The sequence below is a fragment of the Pseudopipra pipra genome, chromosome 1 (assembly GCF_036250125.1).
Source record: "Pseudopipra pipra isolate bDixPip1 chromosome 1, bDixPip1.hap1, whole genome shotgun sequence".
In the NCBI taxonomy this organism is placed as follows: Eukaryota; Metazoa; Chordata; class Aves; order Passeriformes; family Pipridae; genus Pseudopipra; species Pseudopipra pipra.
The window spans coordinates 84,122,690-84,143,199 of NC_087549.1; the positions used below are offsets into that span (position 1 = coordinate 84,122,690).

The 20,510-nt window shown below is 39.0% G+C and overlaps 1 protein-coding gene across 1 annotated transcript in view; it reads left to right on the top strand.

The window, feature by feature from the left end:
- PHLPP1 (PH domain and leucine rich repeat protein phosphatase 1) overlaps positions 1-20,510 on the top strand; it is a 133,727-nt gene that overhangs the window by 61,226 nt on the left and 51,991 nt on the right. The window contains exons 2-3 of the mRNA XM_064662643.1: positions 11,925-12,121; positions 14,113-14,238. Of these exons, the coding sequence (XP_064518713.1) occupies positions 11,925-12,121; positions 14,113-14,238 (323 nt within the window). The remainder of the gene's footprint in view (positions 1-11,924; positions 12,122-14,112; positions 14,239-20,510) is intronic.

The window sequence follows — 20,510 nt, forward strand, 5'->3', positions numbered from 1 at the left end:
CCATTAGGGTACTTGGTCATAAAGTCCAGGCCATTTGCATTCCTCTGCATGGAGTTGACCTGTGAAAGGGCTTTTAGAAAGACAAATGATCCCTTTCTCTGTAAGGACACAGGCACTTAAGACAATTGGTCAGCTAGAGTGGGTGGATCAAAATGGAGAGGCTTCTTAAATGAGATATTGCGTATTTTAGGTTTTTCCCGTGATTACAGGGTGGAGGGTTCAATACAATTTTAATAAGATTAGGACGTGCTGAACTTTCAAGTGATGCGCATTGGAGGGGAGTGGTTTTGGTTTTAGATGCTAGTATTGGACAAGGATGGATGGTGGAACAGTTTCATTTGCTCTGCTTTCTTCAAAGTAAACAGTTTAACTACTGTGTCTCTATATAACTGCAATATTTTTTCCAAAGGTAGAAGAAGCATTCATTCCTATGGCAGAAAAATGAAATACTATTATGGTCTGACTACAATCAATATACTTAAATGGACTTAGTTGTGCTGTGTATTACACTGAACGCTGTCCAGCTGGACTGCTGTCTTGGCATTTGAGAGGACTTGGATTCAAGTGCCAGTAAAGAAGCTGCTCAGTGTTCAGGATGGGGTCCTCTCATAGGTAGGTGTGCACTTCAGACTCTTCTGGGTATTTTCAGTGAGAGGGAAAGCTCTGACAAGTAGCCTCAGCTTCAAGTTGATCCTACTAGTGTTGTATAAAGTACTCATGGTGGGTATTTATGGATCCCTATCTAAAATTATCACGAACCAGAGCTAAAGTGGGGCTCTGATGAATTTTCAAGTTCCTAAGGTTGTTTTTAGCACGCTCACTTTCCTGTCAAAGCTGAATTTATGAACTTATTTTGATTTCTCCTAGATAACTTCCTGAGGCTTCAGGAGCTTTAAATCAGACTGTGTACCTGTAAAACTGGACCTTTGTACAGGCTTTTTCTCCACTTGCTACAAGTGTGGAAATTTTCAATATATTTCCTACAGGGATGTGTAGCATCAAACAAGAAACCTTAAAGTGTAGTCAAGTTTATGAGCTAACACTTGTGATTGTCCTTTCACAGACCCTTGGACTGCTTTGGACAGAAAACTGATGGGTTTGGGGATGACTCAGATGTGTGATGGTTGATTTAATTTAAAAAGGGAATGGAAAAAGCCAATCTTTTCTGTTTTTTTCTTCTCCTTTGTAATAAAACCGTATGATGTGCACTCCTAGACAATTCCCATATGCTATCCAGTTACTTCTAGTCTCTGTGGTAGAAAAGACAAGAAACTGTGTCAAACCTGATATCTGTGGGCATGTGATAAATCTTCTCTGCTGTTTCCAAGGGTAGAAAGGCATTGGGAAAACATTCCCTTTCATGTTTCTTCATGATACATCTCTCTCCACTGTTTCCTTCTTCACACTTTATAAAATAGGGTTTCCTTCCTTTGTCTTGGTCTGCCCCTCCCCTCCCCCCCCCAAATGTAGTCTGAAGTACAGAGTTTTGACACAAGTTGCCTTTTACTGCTGACATAGGTGTTTAATGTATGTTAGCATAATCCAACCTTTGTCATGTAGATTTAAAAAAAACAAACACTTGAATGACAGAAGTCGATTTAGAGTGACTCAAAGGGTATGTGTTCTTTAGCAAGAAAACAAGGTGGATGACTATAAGCAGGCAGAAATCAGGGTAGTGAAGCTTTCCAAGGGTATCTGGAGATCCAGTCTCTCCTTTTCCATCATCCAGGCTTCTGTGTGATTCTTTGAAGCTGCTCTTGCTGATAAGAGAGAAGTGAAAATTATTACGGGTTTAGTTAGGAACAGTCTCTAACTACAGAGTTGTAGGAGAGAGTGGGGGGCGGAGGAGAAGAGGCAACTGGAGGATATGTACTCTGTGCTACTTACTGAACTCAAAGCTGCAAACCAAAAAGGTTATTGCTTCGACTAACTTTTTTAAAGAAAGGTTTGTGTGAGCATACTATATAAAATCACATGCACGCACAAATATTGACTACTGGTATGTGGGGAAGCAGCCAAGGTATAGACATAAAGTGTATGAACTAAGCTTACCTAGCAAGTTGTGGACACACTGGCTCATATCATGGAGTAAGATTGACTTATAAGGACATTGCTCAGCCAGAATTCCTTCTAGCCATAGCTTGGAAATCTCATGTTAATAAAGCTGAATTTTAAATGACAGATAATTCTCTGACTAATTGCTTGTGCCATTTCTTCTGGCTTTTATATTTTTCTGTCTTTGTGCATCTTAAAGCAGTCACTCAATCCTTACCTACTAGTTCCTCTTTTTTATTTATTAGGTATTATGGCTTTTGATTGTAGGTGTTGACAATTCCAAATCCAGCATTCTGGATAGCCTTCTCTTTGCAAGGCTAAGCTTTGGAGGCACTTGACTGGATAGCTTATGTGTTTCAGTATATACATTTCAGCTTATACATTTTGGTATTGTTCCACATCAGTTATTTGTGATTTTTTAAACTAGATCTGTTTTAGATGTGCTAGTAATAGCCTTTCAGTACTGTACAGAATTGTTTTGATGTAAGCTGCTTATCAGGTGGGTCCTGTGATAAATCTTGAGTTGAGATTTTGATCTATACAATAATGCTGGTACAGTGCTGGTACTGTTGTAGAAGTGTCGTACTTAAAATGCTTTACCTTAACAAGGATTTAGATTACTACATGCTTTTAGAGATGTAAAATACCTGATTTGTTTCTTCTCATGAAAGAGCAAGGAGAAAATCATTGTACTTGAATACATTTAACACACAAAATGGCTTTGTCATCTTGCGGTTGGTGGAATTTTAGTCTAGAATACGTTGAAAGATAACATTTGTGTTACGTATGAAGTTCATATGAAACAATTCTTGATCTAGCGTGCATATGGGTTCCTCTGTAGCTTTTTTAAACATTTGACTACCCACATCTTCCATCCTCAGGGCAAGGCAGGTACGTGCAAGGGTGTGTGGAGATTTGCTCAACTTTTGCTGGTAGGGAGCATAGATTTGTGTCTTTCTGTCATGGTACTAAGACAAACAGATGAACTTCTGCCAGGGGCTGTCATTCTTCCTCCTCAGAGGAGTGTGCGTTCAAGTAGTTATTTTGAGCTTCCATTGCCATGCCTCATGTTGAGCATCTAACACTGATAAAACCTGAAAGCTGCTGTTAACTTCAGTGGAGTCATCAGTGTAATTTTGCTCTTCAATTCCATCAAGACTCCAGCTTTGCCTAAAACAGTTGGTTAGCTCAGAGCTTTTGGCAATACAGCAATTGCTTTAGATAGGGTAAGTATCCTTTGGGATGCAAGGGATTTTACTGTGCTTGTGGCTTTATTGTGCATTGGGAGTATAACAAGTAGAATTCAATTTTTGCATGACTTCACAAAAATAAATGTGCATCTCCAGCATTCTGTTCAACTGTGCTTTATGGGGGCTGAATTGGGAAGAAAGGGAAAAGATCAGTTGAACATTTATTGGGTCCTATCCTACAGAAGCTGTGCATGCTGTCATGCAAGTCATGGTACTACTGGCAAGTTTGTAAGGCCTAGTGCTTTTGGCCCCATCTATTGCATTTCCACCTTTTTAATATCAGTGCACAGAACTGTAAAACTGTTCAGAAAGTGGAGTTTCTTGAGGCCATCTTAATAAGGGATAGTTTGAAATGTGTTGCTAAAGTATTCTTTTAAAGAAATATATGTAAGGAATTTGATCAGATACTAGTACAAATCTTCCCAGTGTAAGACTAATTCTGTTTTAAATTTACTTTGAGCAAAAATACTTGGTAGATGATGTCACTATGAATTTATTCAGTAACTTCCTGAAATGAATCCTAAGTTCAAGATGGGAAAGTTGGTTTAGGTAATACTTCCTGGAAGCCCCTTGACCAATATTGTAGCTCTTTACAACTTTAAAGCACAGGAGGAAAATTACATTTTTTCTTGATGGTTCATTTTCAGGATATTTCAGTTATTTCTCCATACAGAGGTGTCATACGGGGCTTTCCCAGAAGAGTTACTATTAAGTTTTCCTACTGAAAAGCCAGTGACTCTCTTCCCTTTTCAAGCTTCAAAATTAAATGTTTGGACATAACAGCCTGCAGTCCATTGCAGTTCATTGCAAGCAGAACTTGGGACATCCCGTGTGCCTTGAGAGCCTCGTTGTTTTGCTGAAATAAACAAACCTGCTTGCATGTAACTTGCTTGGATTTCCTGCAGACAAGTGAAGTGAATGGAAATGCATAGGTCTCAGAGTTTGAATGTGAGCTGCAGGAGTAGTCTGTAGGGATAGATGGAATGAAGAATTTGGAAACAGGTGGGTTTTCAGTTGGTTGGGGTTGAATCTATGTTTTGGAGGTTTGCTTCTACAAGCTGAACTGTAAAATCTGCCAAAACACTTTGGAACAGCTAGATCTGGAGTTCACTTGTTACAATCAGAAAAATTTAATTCCAAGGCTTTGGGTTTGCTTCCTCTGCATAGTAATCCAGATGAATTTCCACTTTGCTTGCTTGCTTTTAATTACAAGTGTGTCCTGTCCACCACTGCGTATCCTACTTTAACCTGTTGCTCTTATTAAGTTGTCCTAGTGTAGGAGTTGTGCTGGTTAACAATAGCTCTTGAATTCTGCTGAATCACTGTTAGGTTTTTTTTTCAGAAGCTTTTGCTTATTGTAAGTTGATATTTAGTTTTTGACAGTGAAGTTATTGCAGTAATTTTCTATGGTTATAGGTGACATTTGATAGAAAAGCTTTTCAGAAAAATAATTATAGTTAAATTTTGCCTGTGATATCCTTTGAAGTGTTGATACCATGATTTTAGGGTTCCTGTGTGGAGAATGGTGAATCATGTGAGAACAAGATACAGTGAATGATCAAGTGAACAAATGTTGAACTCTGTCTCAGTGGGGGAAGAGGGATATTTTCTGGATTATGAAATACATACAAACCTTTCCTCCAGTGAGGATTTACTCTTAAGTGGAAGACAGGATTATTGCTGTTAAACTAGTAACTATGTTTTATTGTATCATATCATATAGAGATAATGCTTGTTTTTAAGGATGATCTTCCTGTAAAGTAGGAGGAACATGTTTCACAAAGACTAAAGGCTTGTCTGTCTTCTGCTCTTGCCAGTTTTGTCTCATGCTGAATGTTTCTTTCAAGAAAAAAACCAAGTTAATATAGTTTAGTAAAATCCAACATTTGGGGTCTGCTTTTGTTTCTCAGGTTGAAAGATAACAGCCTTCAAATAGTGGAGCTTGAATGGCTAATTCCTAAAAGAAACGTAACTACTTCAGAGCTTCCCCCAGTACCCATATAATACAGAGTGCAGCAAAATGAGGAGTATGAGTAAACTGTGTAACTAAGCTAATAGTTACATGCCCTTAAGAACACCATAATGGTGACAGTGTCCCTCTTTGACAGAGCAGTACTGAATCTATTGGCAGCCTTGTGTTGAATCTTACAGGCATCTTTACGAGTCTAAGTAGATTTGAGTCCAAAAATTCAACTGCTGATTTTGGAATGGTTTGCCACGTGAAACTTTGATTGATATGTGTATATATATATATATCTTGGTCTGTTACCTTTGCAAAAGCATCCTGCTGGTAGAGACTACAAAGTGAATCCTTGGTCTTAGTTAAACATAAAACCTGCTAATTCTGTGCCTTTGTTCTTAAATTATGACAGTGTGGACCTTCACCAGGAAAAATACTTCTAATAAGCATGTAACTGTAAGTAGGTTTTCTTCATAGTTTCAAATAAAAATGAGAGCAGTGAAATAGTTTCAAAGGTTTTACTTGTGCTTTTCTGCTTCCTTTGCCACCTTTCCTTTTTTTTTTTTTTTAAATCCAACTGGCTGCTTTATTTTTATACATCTCATTGCACTGGGCCTTGCCTGAAGTCATCACTGCTGTCCTTAGTTTGACAAGAATGAAAGGGGAAGCAGCCTTACATGACTGAGAAGCTTCAAAAACGTTACAGGCAGTAGCTTTATCTGTATTCAGTGAAAGGGCTTGAGCAAAAGTTGAAATCTGCTGAATTATCTGTCAGTAAGGGTTCAGCAACAGCTATTGTGGCAGTTTCCCAAAAGGTGGGCAAAGACACTCAAGGGCTTTCAGTGTTTTGAGCTAATTGAGGCCTCTTTGCACTTACATTTAGGCAGGACCAGTGCTGAGTCTCGGTTTGCTGGTTCACAGGCAAGGTGTTCCTGATTTCAATTCAGAGGGGTGGTGGGGACGGTGCTTCAGGTGTGAACCAAGGGGCTGCCACCCACCATGTTGGTTTCACCTGACCAGCTAGGAAATAGCCCTGCTTTCCCAAGTGGATTCAGACCAAAATCTTAAAAATTGAATGGTAGGTGTTCTTTTTCTCCAATGCACACAAGAATTGATATTCACAGAATGTTAGCGTGTGAATTATCTTATTTCTGACATGACTTGCTGAAAGTCGTGGGTGGGTTTCATTACACATCCTCTCTAGCAGCAGCCACCGTGTCACAGCTCTGGCCCCTACGTGCCATTCTTCTTCTCTCCATGCTGAACTACTCACCGTGAGCTGTCCCTAAGGCCTCTCATTCAAAAAGAGAAGCAAGAAACTAAAGCAGCCTGTTTTGTCTGAAAGAGCTCGAGGACAGCTTGCACAGAACAGCTGATGTGGTAGGGCTGATGCAATGCTGGCCTCAGGCCAGGGGCCCAGTAGTGTGCAGATGAGGATGACGACCTCTGTAGCTGACCAGCTGTAGCAGGAAAAATACATCCCTAAATTAGGCACTCGGAGTTATTCAGTCACTTCTGAAAAGTTTCGAACTTAAGACAGTATTCCTACTAAATAATAACTTAAGCCTCTCTTACCACTGGTGAATACTCAAGACAACTCAGGGCGGGCAGTCTCTCCAGCTGGCCGGGCTGCCTGCACCATGCAGATTGCGAGGAATTTTTCGTTTTCATTCCATCAAACCAATATTAGTAATAAAAATAAGACCCGCTGCACAGAAGTGAACATGTTTCTTATGTCAACACTTTTCACTGCTCTTACTTTGCTAATGTCTTAAGTTGTTCTTTAGAGGCAGACTTTACTGGCTGTACTTTTCAAACGGGGGAATAATGAGTACTTGCAACTTAATCAGCCGTAGAGCTGCAGAGAGGCTTTTTTTTTCTCCCTGAGTACTTTTATGTCCCATAATGAGCTGGTATTTTATAACTTCTGATGGTAATGTATTCCATATGTCTTCCATTGCTGGGATAAAGAGCTTTACTCCAGAATCCAAAGCAAGTGGCTGTGGATATTTGTTTAATAAGGTTTTAAGTCTTTGCACTAGGCGGGATGTCTGTATATTGCATACCTGGAGCTTCCTCAGGCTGCTCGGGGTGAGGTCTTAGTTCTTTAACATTGTGGAAAGATCACTCGTGTCCCATTTGTGCTTCCTATGAAGCAGGGTAAGTTTTGTGGTTCCAGTGACAGTTCTGCTGTTTCCGTCAAATTCCTCGGGGTTTTTTGTCCTTGTTGTGAGTACTACTAGTTTCCCTCCAGGACTCGAGACAAGCAAAAACTGAGAGGAATTCAACCATGAATATCAAGATAGCCAAATGAGTGGTCTGCTTATAATTCCTTGAGGCATCTCCTCTAATGCCTCACACAGAACAAAAGTTCTGTTGTGGGGGTGCTTAGGAGTTGCTGTAGTCTTGGCGACCTGACAGAAATGAAAGATAATCTTTTTATGGTTTCTTGCTAAAATACTCAAACTACTCTGGTTGGGCTTAGTGTTTGAAAAACATTTTCTGGTATGCAACTCTTCTAGATGTTCTGGCATATTTGCTTCCACTCTGATCAGTGCAGCAATAATTGCATTTGAAGTTTTTGGCAGGATTCAAATTTGTTTCAAGTCACAAAGGATCATCATTACCGTTTTATCTGCATGATGATCACAGGCCCCTGTGAAAACTCATCTGCTCCCTTCAGGGTTAGTTAAAACTGAAGAAAAACCTGAATGTGAATCTCTTGCAGCCTTCTAAATCTTGAATGGGAGGTCTGTAAGGCAGATTGAGGAACATAATTTCAGAACTGCTGATGCTTTTACTGGAAACAGTGCTGGCACTGGCAGGTTACCTCAAAACCAGCTGATTTTTGGTGGTGATGCTGTAGTTATGCAATAATTTGTGGTGTTTGATTCTTAGCCTAAAGGAATTCTGGTGTAGTCCAGATTGCCCCTCGTCTCTCTTGTACACTTGGAAGAAGAAGGTCATTTGCCTTCTCATTTGAGTATTTTCCAGGTCATAGAAAAGGCAGGTGCAGTTCTGAGCCCTTCCCTTGTCCTCCCAGCCTGTCAGGGATGAGCCCTCTTGCAGGAGACTCTGCCACCTGCTGCTTTCCTCCCTGAAGTGAGGAACAGCCAGCCTTAGATCGCTTCACACTTTCCAAGTCCTATCCCACTTCTGCTGTGACAGAGCTCACTGTCATTTAAACTTTTCCTGCTTTTATGCTCACTTGGCAGCAAATATCCGAACTCTTTAAAGCTGCAGTCTGTCCAAGCGTATTTTTCAGTAGGCAAGGCTGCTGCTTTTCAAACAGCTTTTGTGCATAGTTACCTGCAAAACTTCTGCAGATTTAGGAATCTGGTTCCACAATTAGTTGGAATGTCCTTGAATAACCTCTGCTTAGAATCAAAATAAGCCAATGGCTTTTTACTCTCCCCCCCCCCACTTGCATGATAATGGAACACTATGATACTATCAAATACCAATTATTACAACCCTTTAGCAGGAAGAAAACTGAATATGTGAGCAGATTGCGTCTCAGGCAACAACATGTGATCCAATATTAAACATGAGCTTTTCAAGTTATAGAATCATGGAAGAGCATAGGTTGGAAGGGACCTTGAAAGATCATCTGGTCCAACCAGATGGTTGGTTATGTAGCAAAGTAGACAAGAATAGGAAGAGAGAAGCCATTTGCTTTAATGAAATAGGCCCAGTATTTTATGTATATATATCCCAGTATGTTCTCATCAAGAACCTTCTGGCTTTCACTTAGCAAAGTGTAGTACTTTCTGGGAAAAAGCACCTTAAATCCTTTGAAGGGTTCCTTTGAATTTAAAGGAGTTATTTAATTTTTTAAAAAATTTTTTTTGGTATCTGTGGGAATAACTATAGGTTCTTATCCCAGTCATTTTCCAATCAAATATGAAGTTTGAGAGAAAACTCATGATTACTTCTAGTGATAGCTCTGTTCTGGCTTTTCTAGTAAACCTTTACTAATGATAATAATTGTTACTGTGATTTACAACCTCTGTGAATTTATATGAAATTTTAAGAACTGCCTTTTAGAGACTCTTGTAGTTTTACAGGTCCAGCAGCACCTAACTTCATGTAGCTTGTTCAAGAGTCTGGTCCTAGAAAGCAGGTTGCTCAGGCATCTGACTTTTTCCCCTGTAACTTTTTTCCAAGATTAATTTCTCAGCACCCTTTGTGAAGTGTGAGTACCCAGTGTGGTAGTTGTTTTACCACTAGACTAGGCAGGGTAATGGTACTTCTCAGTTGCTCCAGAATGCTGTTGTGTTTCCTACCAAGCCTCTTGGTTACTGCGCTGCAGCTGGAGCTTGTACTCTGCTATCCACCACAATCCTGAAGAACTTTGGAGCTTTGGTGTTTTCCAGGACACAGTTCTGCCCATATTAAGTGCAAATTATGCCCTTTGTTCCTGGATGGGTAAAGTTGCATTAGGCCATGTTGAAATGCTAAATGAGCTTGTCTTCCCAATGGATTGAGATTATGCCTTGCAGTCCTAAGGGATTCAGTCAGCAGTGGGTTGTGCTTTTCCAGTGAAGTTAGCACAGTCAGAAACAGACCCTGGAAGATGATCATAAAACATAATTTTTGAGGTGAAACTGCCCACACCTCTGACAACTATTCCTTGTACAACCGTGCTATTAATATTTACCAGGCACGTTTTACTTCATTACAGAGATTTGATTGTGTCTGTGTGGTTAATTCTTTAATCAGTGCTCTACGGCATGAAACCCATTGTTCTGCACAAGCTACTTAAATTATCAGTTATGTTAAGAACCAAATGTTTCATATTCCAAATGTAATGTTTGATTCAGCTTTTGTATTTGTTAAGGCTGAGTTGCTCTAATTTACTCACTTGTGTTCCCTATCAGTCATCTTGTAGCTTTGCAGAATGGATGTCCCCTGCTTCCCTCTATTCTGTTGGGCAAAGAGTTTTTCCACAGCTCCTGTGGTTGGATATGAATTTGCTTGGCAATGAAATTACTGCTTTCTTGGAGCACCTCTTTTTGTATTTGATGTTGATACCTTGCGGGCATTAAAGTTTGTCTTTCAGCTTCAAGCAACAGCAATGTTCCTGCAGATCCAAACTGGCAGACTTCGGTAGCCTAAATGCTAGTGTTTATTAGAGCAGAGCAAGGCTTGAGGGTAACTATGCCAAGTGTTAGCTCATTAAATTGGCAGGAAGATTCATGAAGGCTGCTTTTAAAGATAAGGACAAAAATTGGCGCGGGCTAAGCGGGGGTGAGAGAATGGCAGTGGGTAGGGCATGTGGTAGGTGTCTTCTATCTTTCCGTAGATAATTTGAAGGCAAGAGCAGACTCATTGAGACAAATGAGCTGTCATGCAAGCAGGAATAATAGCAAGTTGAAGTAATAGTGTGCAGTGCTTGTCACTGCTGGAGTTCAGCTGGCACTGGTCTGAAATACCAGCGTTAGAAGATAGGATCAACTCTCTGCTTTTCTGGAATCCTAACTAGTTATTAATTCAGTGTATTTAAGAATTTTGGTAAGCGCTAGTGGAAGAAAATGGGTGATTTCTCTTTTATCGTGATGGGGAAGCTACTTGGAATTAACATAGCCTTTAGTTTGTTTATCCAGGGGAGATACCTCCGCAAGTTTCACCAACACCAGTGTTCGTACATAAATTTGAACTGGTTTAACCTGAACGTGGTTAGCTCTTGACTCTGTTTGCAAAAGACTTAGTGTATTTGGATGATTCAGATCTGGGCTGGACTGTTTAGAGTTTGATAGAGTAAGCTGATATAGATAAATACCTCAGATAAGAATGAGTAAATTATGCTTCTTCCTGTTTACATCCTAAAAGAACATGGTTCTGTTAGAGCAGAGATGAGAGATACTTGTCTTTGTGTTGCCATTGCTCATGATGCTTTTCTATAGAATAGAATCTTATTAATAGATTAGATTAGTAGAGTCTGAGACATTTAAAGTAATTTAACAGGTTTGACCTAATTGGTAGTTATGCTAATAATCTAAATTATTATAAATAGTAAATTAATTGTAATACAGACAAAAGAACTTCACACTTTCTGAAGCTCTACTCAGACCAAAGCAGGGTCTTTGAGGGTTTCATCTAGGTTGCACCTGCTTACATTGTGGCTGAGTGTACAACCTCTGCTGTGGGGTTTGGACTGAGCAGGGTGGACTGGGGAAAGTAGGAACTGAATTCTTTGGGAAGCTATTGAAACTATTCAAACCATAACCTGAAGTATAGCCAGAAGAGACATGGAAGTGAAAAGATACAGTTCAGCATGCAGTACATCACCCCCTTCTGCAGTTACCAAGCAGGCAATGTGAACTCAGCAGTAACCAATTACTTACTGTTGTGGATGAACATTTAATTTCTCTCCATAGAGAAGACTGGTACCATTAATTGGTACTTCTGTGACTATTGCAGATTATTTAATGTGATCTACTCTTCATGATACCAACCTGTTGTATACCTCTCCCTCTGAAAGAAGTCTGTACTGAAGCTGATATTAAATTACCTGCTTGCATGGTTTTGAAGCTGTGTTTCATTTGTTACACTGCAGTTTGTAACCTGAAAATTTGCTGATAAAGTCTCAGGATGACTTGAAGTGAAAGAGGCAAAGATTTTCTGTGATTAAGTGGTTGCTTTTGTTTCTATTTCAGGAAAGCCCCACAGCATTGGCAGCTCCGAACGGATTCAGCTCTCAGGAATGTACAATGTTCGAAAAGGGAAAATACATTTGCCAGTCAACAGATGGACAAGACGCCAAGCTATCCTTTGTGGAACATGCCTAATTGTCTCATCAGTAAAAGAAAGCCAGACTGGAAAGATGCATGTCCTCCCTTTAATTGGTGGAAAAGTAAGATATTTTATTTTATGTATTTGCTTTGTTAACCCCTATCTCTTTACGCAGAGAAGATTGAATTCAATTAGGATTATTCTGACCCCTCAAAATCTTGTTTCTGTGAATGGGATTTTCAAAGTATATGAATGACTTTTGATTATGGTCAGTCATATTCAACAATTTTGGATGTTTGAATTAAAGCAATGAAGTAATGGATGCACAATCAATTTCTTTTTCTTGTGTGCAATGTTAGGTGTTTTATATGTGCAGTAGCACACAGCTAAAGGATACATGCAGCTCTGTTGTGTATGATCTATGCCACACCTCTTCATCCAGGTTTTATCCATGCTGCATTACTCTTAAGGTCTGAAAATTAACCAGTAAGAGTGCGGGCTTATTTTGAACATTGGGGAGTTTTGAGTGTTCAGCACTGTATGAGTACTGGTGTGTTGTAAGTTAACAGCAACAAACATTTTTACTAGTGAAAAGCTGAAACTGGACTTTTTTCTGATTGATTACATCTGAAACCCAGGAGTTCCCAAATGAACAAAAGGAAATTTTTTTCACTCTGACAGTGACTGACACAGGTAACCCAGAGGGGTGATGAATTCTTCATGATCCCTGGAGATATTTAAAAACCGTATGGGCAACTGTCTGTAGGTGGCCCTGCTTGAGCAGAGGACCTCTACAGATCCCACCTTAACCATGCTGTGATGCTGTGAAACTGTAGCGAAGACAGTAAGATTACATTACTATTTAAACGTAAACAGTGTTTCAGGACACTACTATTTGGCTTGTTTAGCCAGGGTAATTGGGAAGAGAATCATTAGCTTGAGGATTAATTTACACCTGAAGTAATCTTCCTTTACTTCATATAAAGATAAGTTGAATTCTAAAGAGTTATTGGGAGAGGAACAAGCTTCACAATATTATATATGCAGACTAGAGTTGATTTATTAATATTCCATACTAGCAATGTGAAAAGTAGTGCTGCCTTCTAAGAGCTGTTTTTCCTGTCTCCTTTCATGATTCTTCACATGATTCTTCAGCTCTTCCCTGGAGATAATGAAGCAGAGACATTGTCCTCTTTTAGCAACAGTGTGTGAACTCCTGACAGTGAATTGTGTTCCTGGCCGTAGGATGCTGGAGAGGACGGGATTCAGGTTGCCATTGGTCCTCTCTTTGAGATGGAAAATATATATATTTTTGAATTTGAAAAGGGAAAAGGTTGTGTACTCTTTTTAATTGCTTAACATGGAATTTCTAAGTTGCTTTTGCACAGAAATACCTTATGTGATGTAAAACATGCAGACTGTTAAGGAGAAAGTTGACAACAAATTTTAAAAGAAAAGGATAATTAAGCTCAGAAAAATGTACTGAGGGCTTCTGCTGACAAAGCTTGGGAGGAGGATGCTTGGCACAGAACTAAGTGTTTTTTAAATTATTGCTCAAAAAATATTCTTCCTCAACCCCATAAATACTCTACACTTCCTGGTTTGCAAAGGCTTTCCAGAATGCTGTGCTGAGACATGAAGACCATAAGTTGTGTGGGACTTCTCGTGTATGGTAGCAGAATGATGTATTCTGGGTGTTTTTTAGCAAGTTGAGAAATGCCAAAGAATTTAATTGGGCTGTAAGAGAAGCATTTTGTTAAGCTTGTTTTTAATAACCAGAACTATAAATTGTATTTTTTTTAGGTTGCATAAAAACAGCCTTAGATGTGTTTCACTGGCCAACCTTTTATGGTGTTCAGTCTCTATTAAAATGTTGACGTTCTTGGTGGTTTTCTCCTTTAGTTTTGTTGTCCTTCTGTTCTCATTTCTTGCCTGTGTAGATTTGTGAAGATTTGACAGCCGAGATCCAGCTTGAGTGTTTGAGATGGTTAGTCCAGCTCTACTTGATGAGCTCTTCTTGGGCACACTTTAACTTTGCCCTCGGCAGTGCTGCAAAGAGTCTTTTGATTGTTGTTTTGATTGTTGACTAACAGTTTCGTGTTTCTGCTGTAGGTGGAAGAAGTGAAAAAGCACCAGCACTGTTTAGCATTTAGCTCCTCTGGACCTCAAAGCCAGACCTACTACATTTGTTTTGATAACTTCACTGAATATCTGCGATGGCTGCGACAAGCATCAAAGGTGAGAATAGTCCTGTCTCCTTCCTGAAAGGGATGTTCATAGAGTTTCCCTCCAGTTCAGTCTTCTCCATGCAGCTTTACATTCCCTCTTCTGGGTTGACTGTCATGAACTGCTGTTGCTGCTGTTAGTGTTGCACAAAATTACTCAATTTGAGAGCTCTTGGTAACAACAGTAGGGAGGTGAATTTTTCTGCATTTACACTGAGACTTTTTTCTACCGTGGTTGTGTAAGCAAAGTGCTGTCCTGAACTTCTTCCCTCTTCTCCCAGCTGGATGGATCTAGTGAGATCATTAGAACAAAAAGGATGATAAATATAACTGTCAAAATTTCAGTTTAAAAAGCTTTACTTCAGTGTTATTAAAACCTAAAATAGCGTCAGATTTTTTTTAAAGTCATTCCTTACACAGAACCTAAATATTAAATTGCTGGAATTAAGAATTTTTTTCCTGCTTAGAAATGTTGCTGAATCTCTTTAGTTTTATAACTGTTTTTTTTTTAATAAGCTATAAGCAATCATTTTCTGTCAGTGAAAAAAGGTTACTAACTAAAATCTTTGTAAAGCAAATTTTATACTGTGCTTAAAGCACAATTAATTATGAGAATTTAGGGCCTGCATTATTTCATTTGACTCTTCAGTTCCACTTTGTGTTGTTGAAAGGTTGTTTTTGCAGTTACCTATTTTGTCTCTTAATCCCTGCTACCTTTTTGATAAATCCTCTCCAAAGTAACTGCCATATCTTGAACCATTATATTTTCGTATTTTTTTACCATGTGAGTTCTTCTGCTGTGCTGTCAGCATTCTCTCTTTTGTTTTCCAGTTGGGCCTAAACTGTTCTTTAGTTTTATACTTAATAGGACTGCCCATGCTCTTTACTATGTTAAAGCAACTTAGTTTTATGTAGTAATACTTAGAGGTATTCATGTCACACTAGATCTGTTTTGTCTTTTTAGATTTCAGTAATGTGTTATCCAACCTATTGCCAGTGATAGAGCCTCGGCTGTGGTCTTTTTTAAGAGGTTTGATTTTCTTTGAGTAGTAATGAATGCGCCTCCCAACATAGGCATCATTTAAAATGTCTTTTAAGGTTTTTTTTTTTCTAGTGAGTTTTAAAATTCTTTTTAAAGAAGCTGTTCAGGCGTATCTGCTTAGGTCTGTTAAGCCTCAAGGTAAAAATCCCCAAGGCATGTTTTATGAGACGGTGAGGCACGGTCTGTCAGGTTTTTGAGTTCTTGCCGCTTTGTGGCTCTCTCTGGGACAGTAGTGCCCTTTCATCTCAAGAGGGTTTGACATCAGATAAATGAAAGGCAAATCTAATGAGTGAGGAAAACAGTGGAAAACAATGAACTTCAGAAGCAGAGAAAAATGGCCAGAAACCCCCTCTGAATTACTGGCAGCATAAGCTTGTTCTGTGCCATGCTGTGCTTCTCTCTTTCTGGTTCACCCAAATGACTAACAGCATCGGGATGATAGCCAGCATGAGAACATATCCCCATGCACTCATGATAACCTCCCATTTTTCTTATGTAAGAGTAGAAAGAAAATACATAGTTTCAAGTGTTTTTTCAGACTATCAGAACTGGAGAAACTTGCTATGCTATTCTTTTAGTTGGTAAAACGTGCTTTGAGGAAAAAAATTGCTTTTTTGATGTTTGGAGTTTCTATCCTTAGACTGAAAAACACAGACAAACATTGATAGTATGCAAGGCAGTCCTGTGGGAAGTGCTGCACAGCAACACTGTTTCTGAAGAACAGAAACAAGTAAACTAGTAATGCTGCAAAAGTAACTCAAATGGACACAAACAGCATCAGCTGGAGGACAAGTGCTTAGTTGTTAGGTGCAACCCATCTGATTTACATGTATAGGTAAATGAGAAAAAGTTTCATCTTCAGCTCTGTAGTTCAGGCAAGCTGACATTCTCATGCTGGGAAAAACCCCAACATTTATATGAGGTATTCTGCTTCAGGTGTTTAGAAACTACTCAAGTTCAAAGCTGTTAAAATATTACTGCTAACCAAGAAAATACTGTGTAAAGCGCTGTGTTTCTAAAGGCAAGCAAATTTAGGAAGGGAGATGATATGGCTCTCAAACAATGAGCTTCTGGTTGCTCATTAGGGGCTAGGTCACATGATGCCTACAGATTCTTCTTTAGTTCTGGTTTTGTATATAGTACTTGTACCTTTGTGAGTTGTTATGAATATTTAAGACTGTATTTTAAATATAGATGTTGTTTAATGGCACTTGTTTTGAAAGTAACATTTGTGCTAACTTACGTTCAGGGGTAGTTTTTCTGCAGTCCTTCATGTTCCCAATGTGTGCTACTGGAAACTGAGGGTTCTGATACTTACTAGTGTAATGAAAGCTTTAATTATAAATTTTAATGCAGAAGGAAATCCCTGGTAAAATATTTCATTAAAATTGTTGAATTCAGTTTTTAACTATGAAAAAATATTCATATCTGTCTTCTGTATTCTTCAAAAGAGCTAGAGGATGATGTTATTTCAGCTTTTAAATAACAAACTCCATCTTGAAAGGAGACTTTGCAAAGAATGCTTGCTCTGCAGTCTTTACCCCCACAGAATATTGGCAATGTTGACTTTTTTAGCGGTGTTTCAGAATGAGACAAATCCTAATGCATCACTCCTGCAATAAATATGTGTATGCTAAAGAAGATTTGAATTCATGTTTGCAGAGGCTTGGTTTCAATTTAATTACAAATGGGCATCACTTCTGTTGTCAGATTCATTCTAACAGTGAAATCTATTATAGCCAAGACATCTCTCATGCTCTGCCCCAGTAAATTTTTGGAAGGAATTTGTGAATAGATATTAGAATTAATTTTCTTGTATGTGTGTGTTCTGAGGTGAACAGAACTCCTGTTTTCAGGACAGACTGGAATTATTGCACAAATACTGACCTAAATATTGAACTTGGTGACATACTTATTCCAAATAGGTCACTTTTAGATATGCTGATTTAGCCTCAAACAGAATATTTTTAAAAGCTGGAAATGTGTCTTGTTCGTTAATATTGATAGTTCTATACTACAGTTCAGTTCTTTCCTTTTACTTTCCAAAAACTGGAGTCCTAATTAGGGAAGCTCAAAAGGAAAACAACAACAACAGATTTGGTCCTTTGTGATCTAATGCATTCGTTCTGTTGCCAAATGTTGAAAAATAAGCTTATGCAACTGGGAGGGGGAGCAGAGGGGAAAGAAAGGAACATTTTCATGGCTTTAAAGAATTTTGTCTGCATAAAGTTGTCATGATGGTTCTGGAACTGGCACAATTACTTGCAGAGCAAATCTGCCACTGTTTGCTACTTGAATGTCAAATGCATAAGGACAGGACAAAGCATGTGCAGATAACAGTGAGGAGAATATGGTGAGGGCTTTCCCCATTTGCCACTTGCAAAAGCTAAAAAGCTACACTGTTAATGTAGAAGAGAGAGAGGTGTTTGTGTAAGGTGTTATGGAGTGGTGGAACTTGTTGTGATCTTGTATTTGGGATGTGGTGGCAAGCTCCTGCTGTTTGACACTTCTAACAGCTAAAGCTAAACATTTTTCAATATGTGAAATGGCTGTTGTAAGTGTTGACTGCGACTATGACATGACATGTTTCGTGACATTAGTAGTTTGGCTGGAGTAAAAAAAGCTTAGCAGTCCTCCATGTTCCAGGGCATAGAGTTAAAATGGCATGTCAGTTTCTGCCTAAGAAACTCAGTATTGCAGAGTTTAAGCCAGGACATATTACCAAATTTTATCTTCTTCAAATAGAGTGTGCCACTGGGCATGCCAAGGCGGGTTATCTGACCCTGCAGGACTTCTCCCCTCTGGGCTGGAGGAGAGCAGGAAGTGTGTCGACAGCTTCATGCTACAATTATTTCCTGCTTTAGCGCTCAGTTCAACAGGGCAGGTAGAGGAAGAGAGGCAATGAGAGACGAGGACTATAAATAATGCATGGCTGCCTCATGTAAGGTGCCTGTGCATGGCTGCACCATACATGTAGGTAGGTAGAGATGTACAGGCACACAGCCCTATGTGTCTGCACACCACTGATTGCATCCAGGTGGAGTTGGACATCTATGACTATAGGGACATCATGTTTAGTGGGGAATACGTTGTTGTGTGGAGCTTAAGTGCCTATACACAAAGAACCCTCCTGTTTAAAATGCAAGGAATATTCAGAAAGAGGTCCTTGGTTTAAAACCTATCAAACATCAGAGTTTTCTCCTGGGAGCCTTTGTATTTTCCCCTCCCTGTTTCAGTCACCTTTGTCTTCAAGTCTGCAGTGGAAGTGTGTGGTGTTCCAGACAACACTACCCTGCTGTGAAAAGAGAAAAACTAAATTATGATGTCAGCGTACATTATGTTTAAAAAGTGCTAAAAATAGCACAAATAGCAAATTTAAGGGAGAATGGTGTACTGCCATATTGGCCTTACTCCTTTTGTGTCAGTGCAGAATGTTCTCTTCATACATTTATTTGCACTGTGAAACTAGCAGAAAATAAGAATATATTTGAATTTAGTTTATACTATACAAGTAAGTTATACAAGAGCCTCCACAGCTGTAATCTATCTTTCCTCAACTTATGTACAGATCTACCTAAAGCAGCAGTGCAGTTTCTAGCTTTTTTTTTTTTCCTCCAAAGTTATCTGGTTCTGACCATCTGCCTCAGTTTTCTGGTTATTTTTTTAGTACAAGTTTGACAACTGTGTTCAGAAACTGTTATGAAAGGTGAGTATGAACTCTATAAAGAGGACAAAGCTGATCTGTGACTCTAGTAACGGGATTTTTATTTCTGGTGAGGAGGAAATGTTTGAGTCCTGACCACACTCTTGGTGTTACAGACCACACTTATATAAATAAATTCTATAGTAATTAGAAATCAATTCTTGAACTTGATTGCAGTTCTGCAAATACATTTCCAAAATGGGAGACTAAGATGATTAGCTTGTGCATTTGTTTTACTGGAATGGTGCTGAGGAAATGCAGTGAGCAACAACTGAGCATTACTGCTAAAGATGTACCTGCTTTTCACCTGTGCTTCATCTGCCTTTGAGACAGGGAAAGATGATCAACCACGAGACTGCTTTTTCCTTTAGCACAGAAGATTCTCTCATTAACTAAAATGATGGGTAATAAGTCATATGCACTTCTGCATATAGCTTCATCTTTATTTCAGATACTATCAGATATTAACGTCTGACTTTCCCGTATCAGCCATGGTTAACAAGGAAAAGCTGTGTGAGAAAGTTCCACACCAGCTTCATCGTGGAACACAGATTTGCAGAGCTTTTTAATACAAAATACAGCCTCCAGTCTATTAAGAAGGTTTGAAGCCACTAGTGTCATGGTTAAATTGGCCCTACATCGTATTTGCCTTGGCATGTCTCCTAGGTGATTGACCTGTTTCATATGTGTTTCTAAATACTATAATGAGCTGTAAGGTCTTTACAGAGTTCATTGTTGCAGTGATTTGTATTACCAAACCTCAGTTGTTTCTAAAGGCATTAAGGACAGGCATTTCTAGTGCTTGTCAAAACCAGTTCAGAATACCTTTTTTCCAAAGCCTTGACCACAGAGCAGCACCAATGATGAGCATAGCGAAAAATGATATGCAAGGGTAAAGTAGTTTATTTTAAATTATTTGGGATGCTGCTTGTTTACAGTGCTGCCAGTTCATAGTTTTGAGTCACTGGATGCACTGTCTCCTCTTCAGGTATCTGTTTAGTCTTGTAAGCAAAGGATAACCTTCTTGTGGAGGAATACTATGGAGAATTTTACCCTAGTTTCCACGCAATCTGAATTTCTAGATTAGTATTTTTATTTTTACCTTTGGCTGTTGGTTATCGACTTTGGTCATTCTATAGAGAACAACTGTGTGCAACAGACTATTTGTGGTGCAGTTAGGAATTTCTGATATTTTCTTTTAGCTTTATAATCTTAGTCCATGTATTTGAATGTGCCATTGTGATTCTGGGCTGCCATGTTTGTGTGTGTTGGGGACGGTTTGGAGGTCAGGGATGTGCTGGCTTTTGAGAAGGTGATCATGCAGTTGTTGGTTTGTTTCTTGTGCCAGTTGTGCTTGGAGGCTTGAAAATGAGTCTCTAGTCTAGTATGACCTAAAAATGAGTTTAGTATACCAGCAACATCAGTGGCATCTTTTGAAAATAGCCTTTAACCAAGGCTTGTTTTCTTTGAGGATAACTATTCAGATTTTTTTACACTTGCAAGACTAAGCAGCACCATTAGCCTATTGCAAAAGTTGATT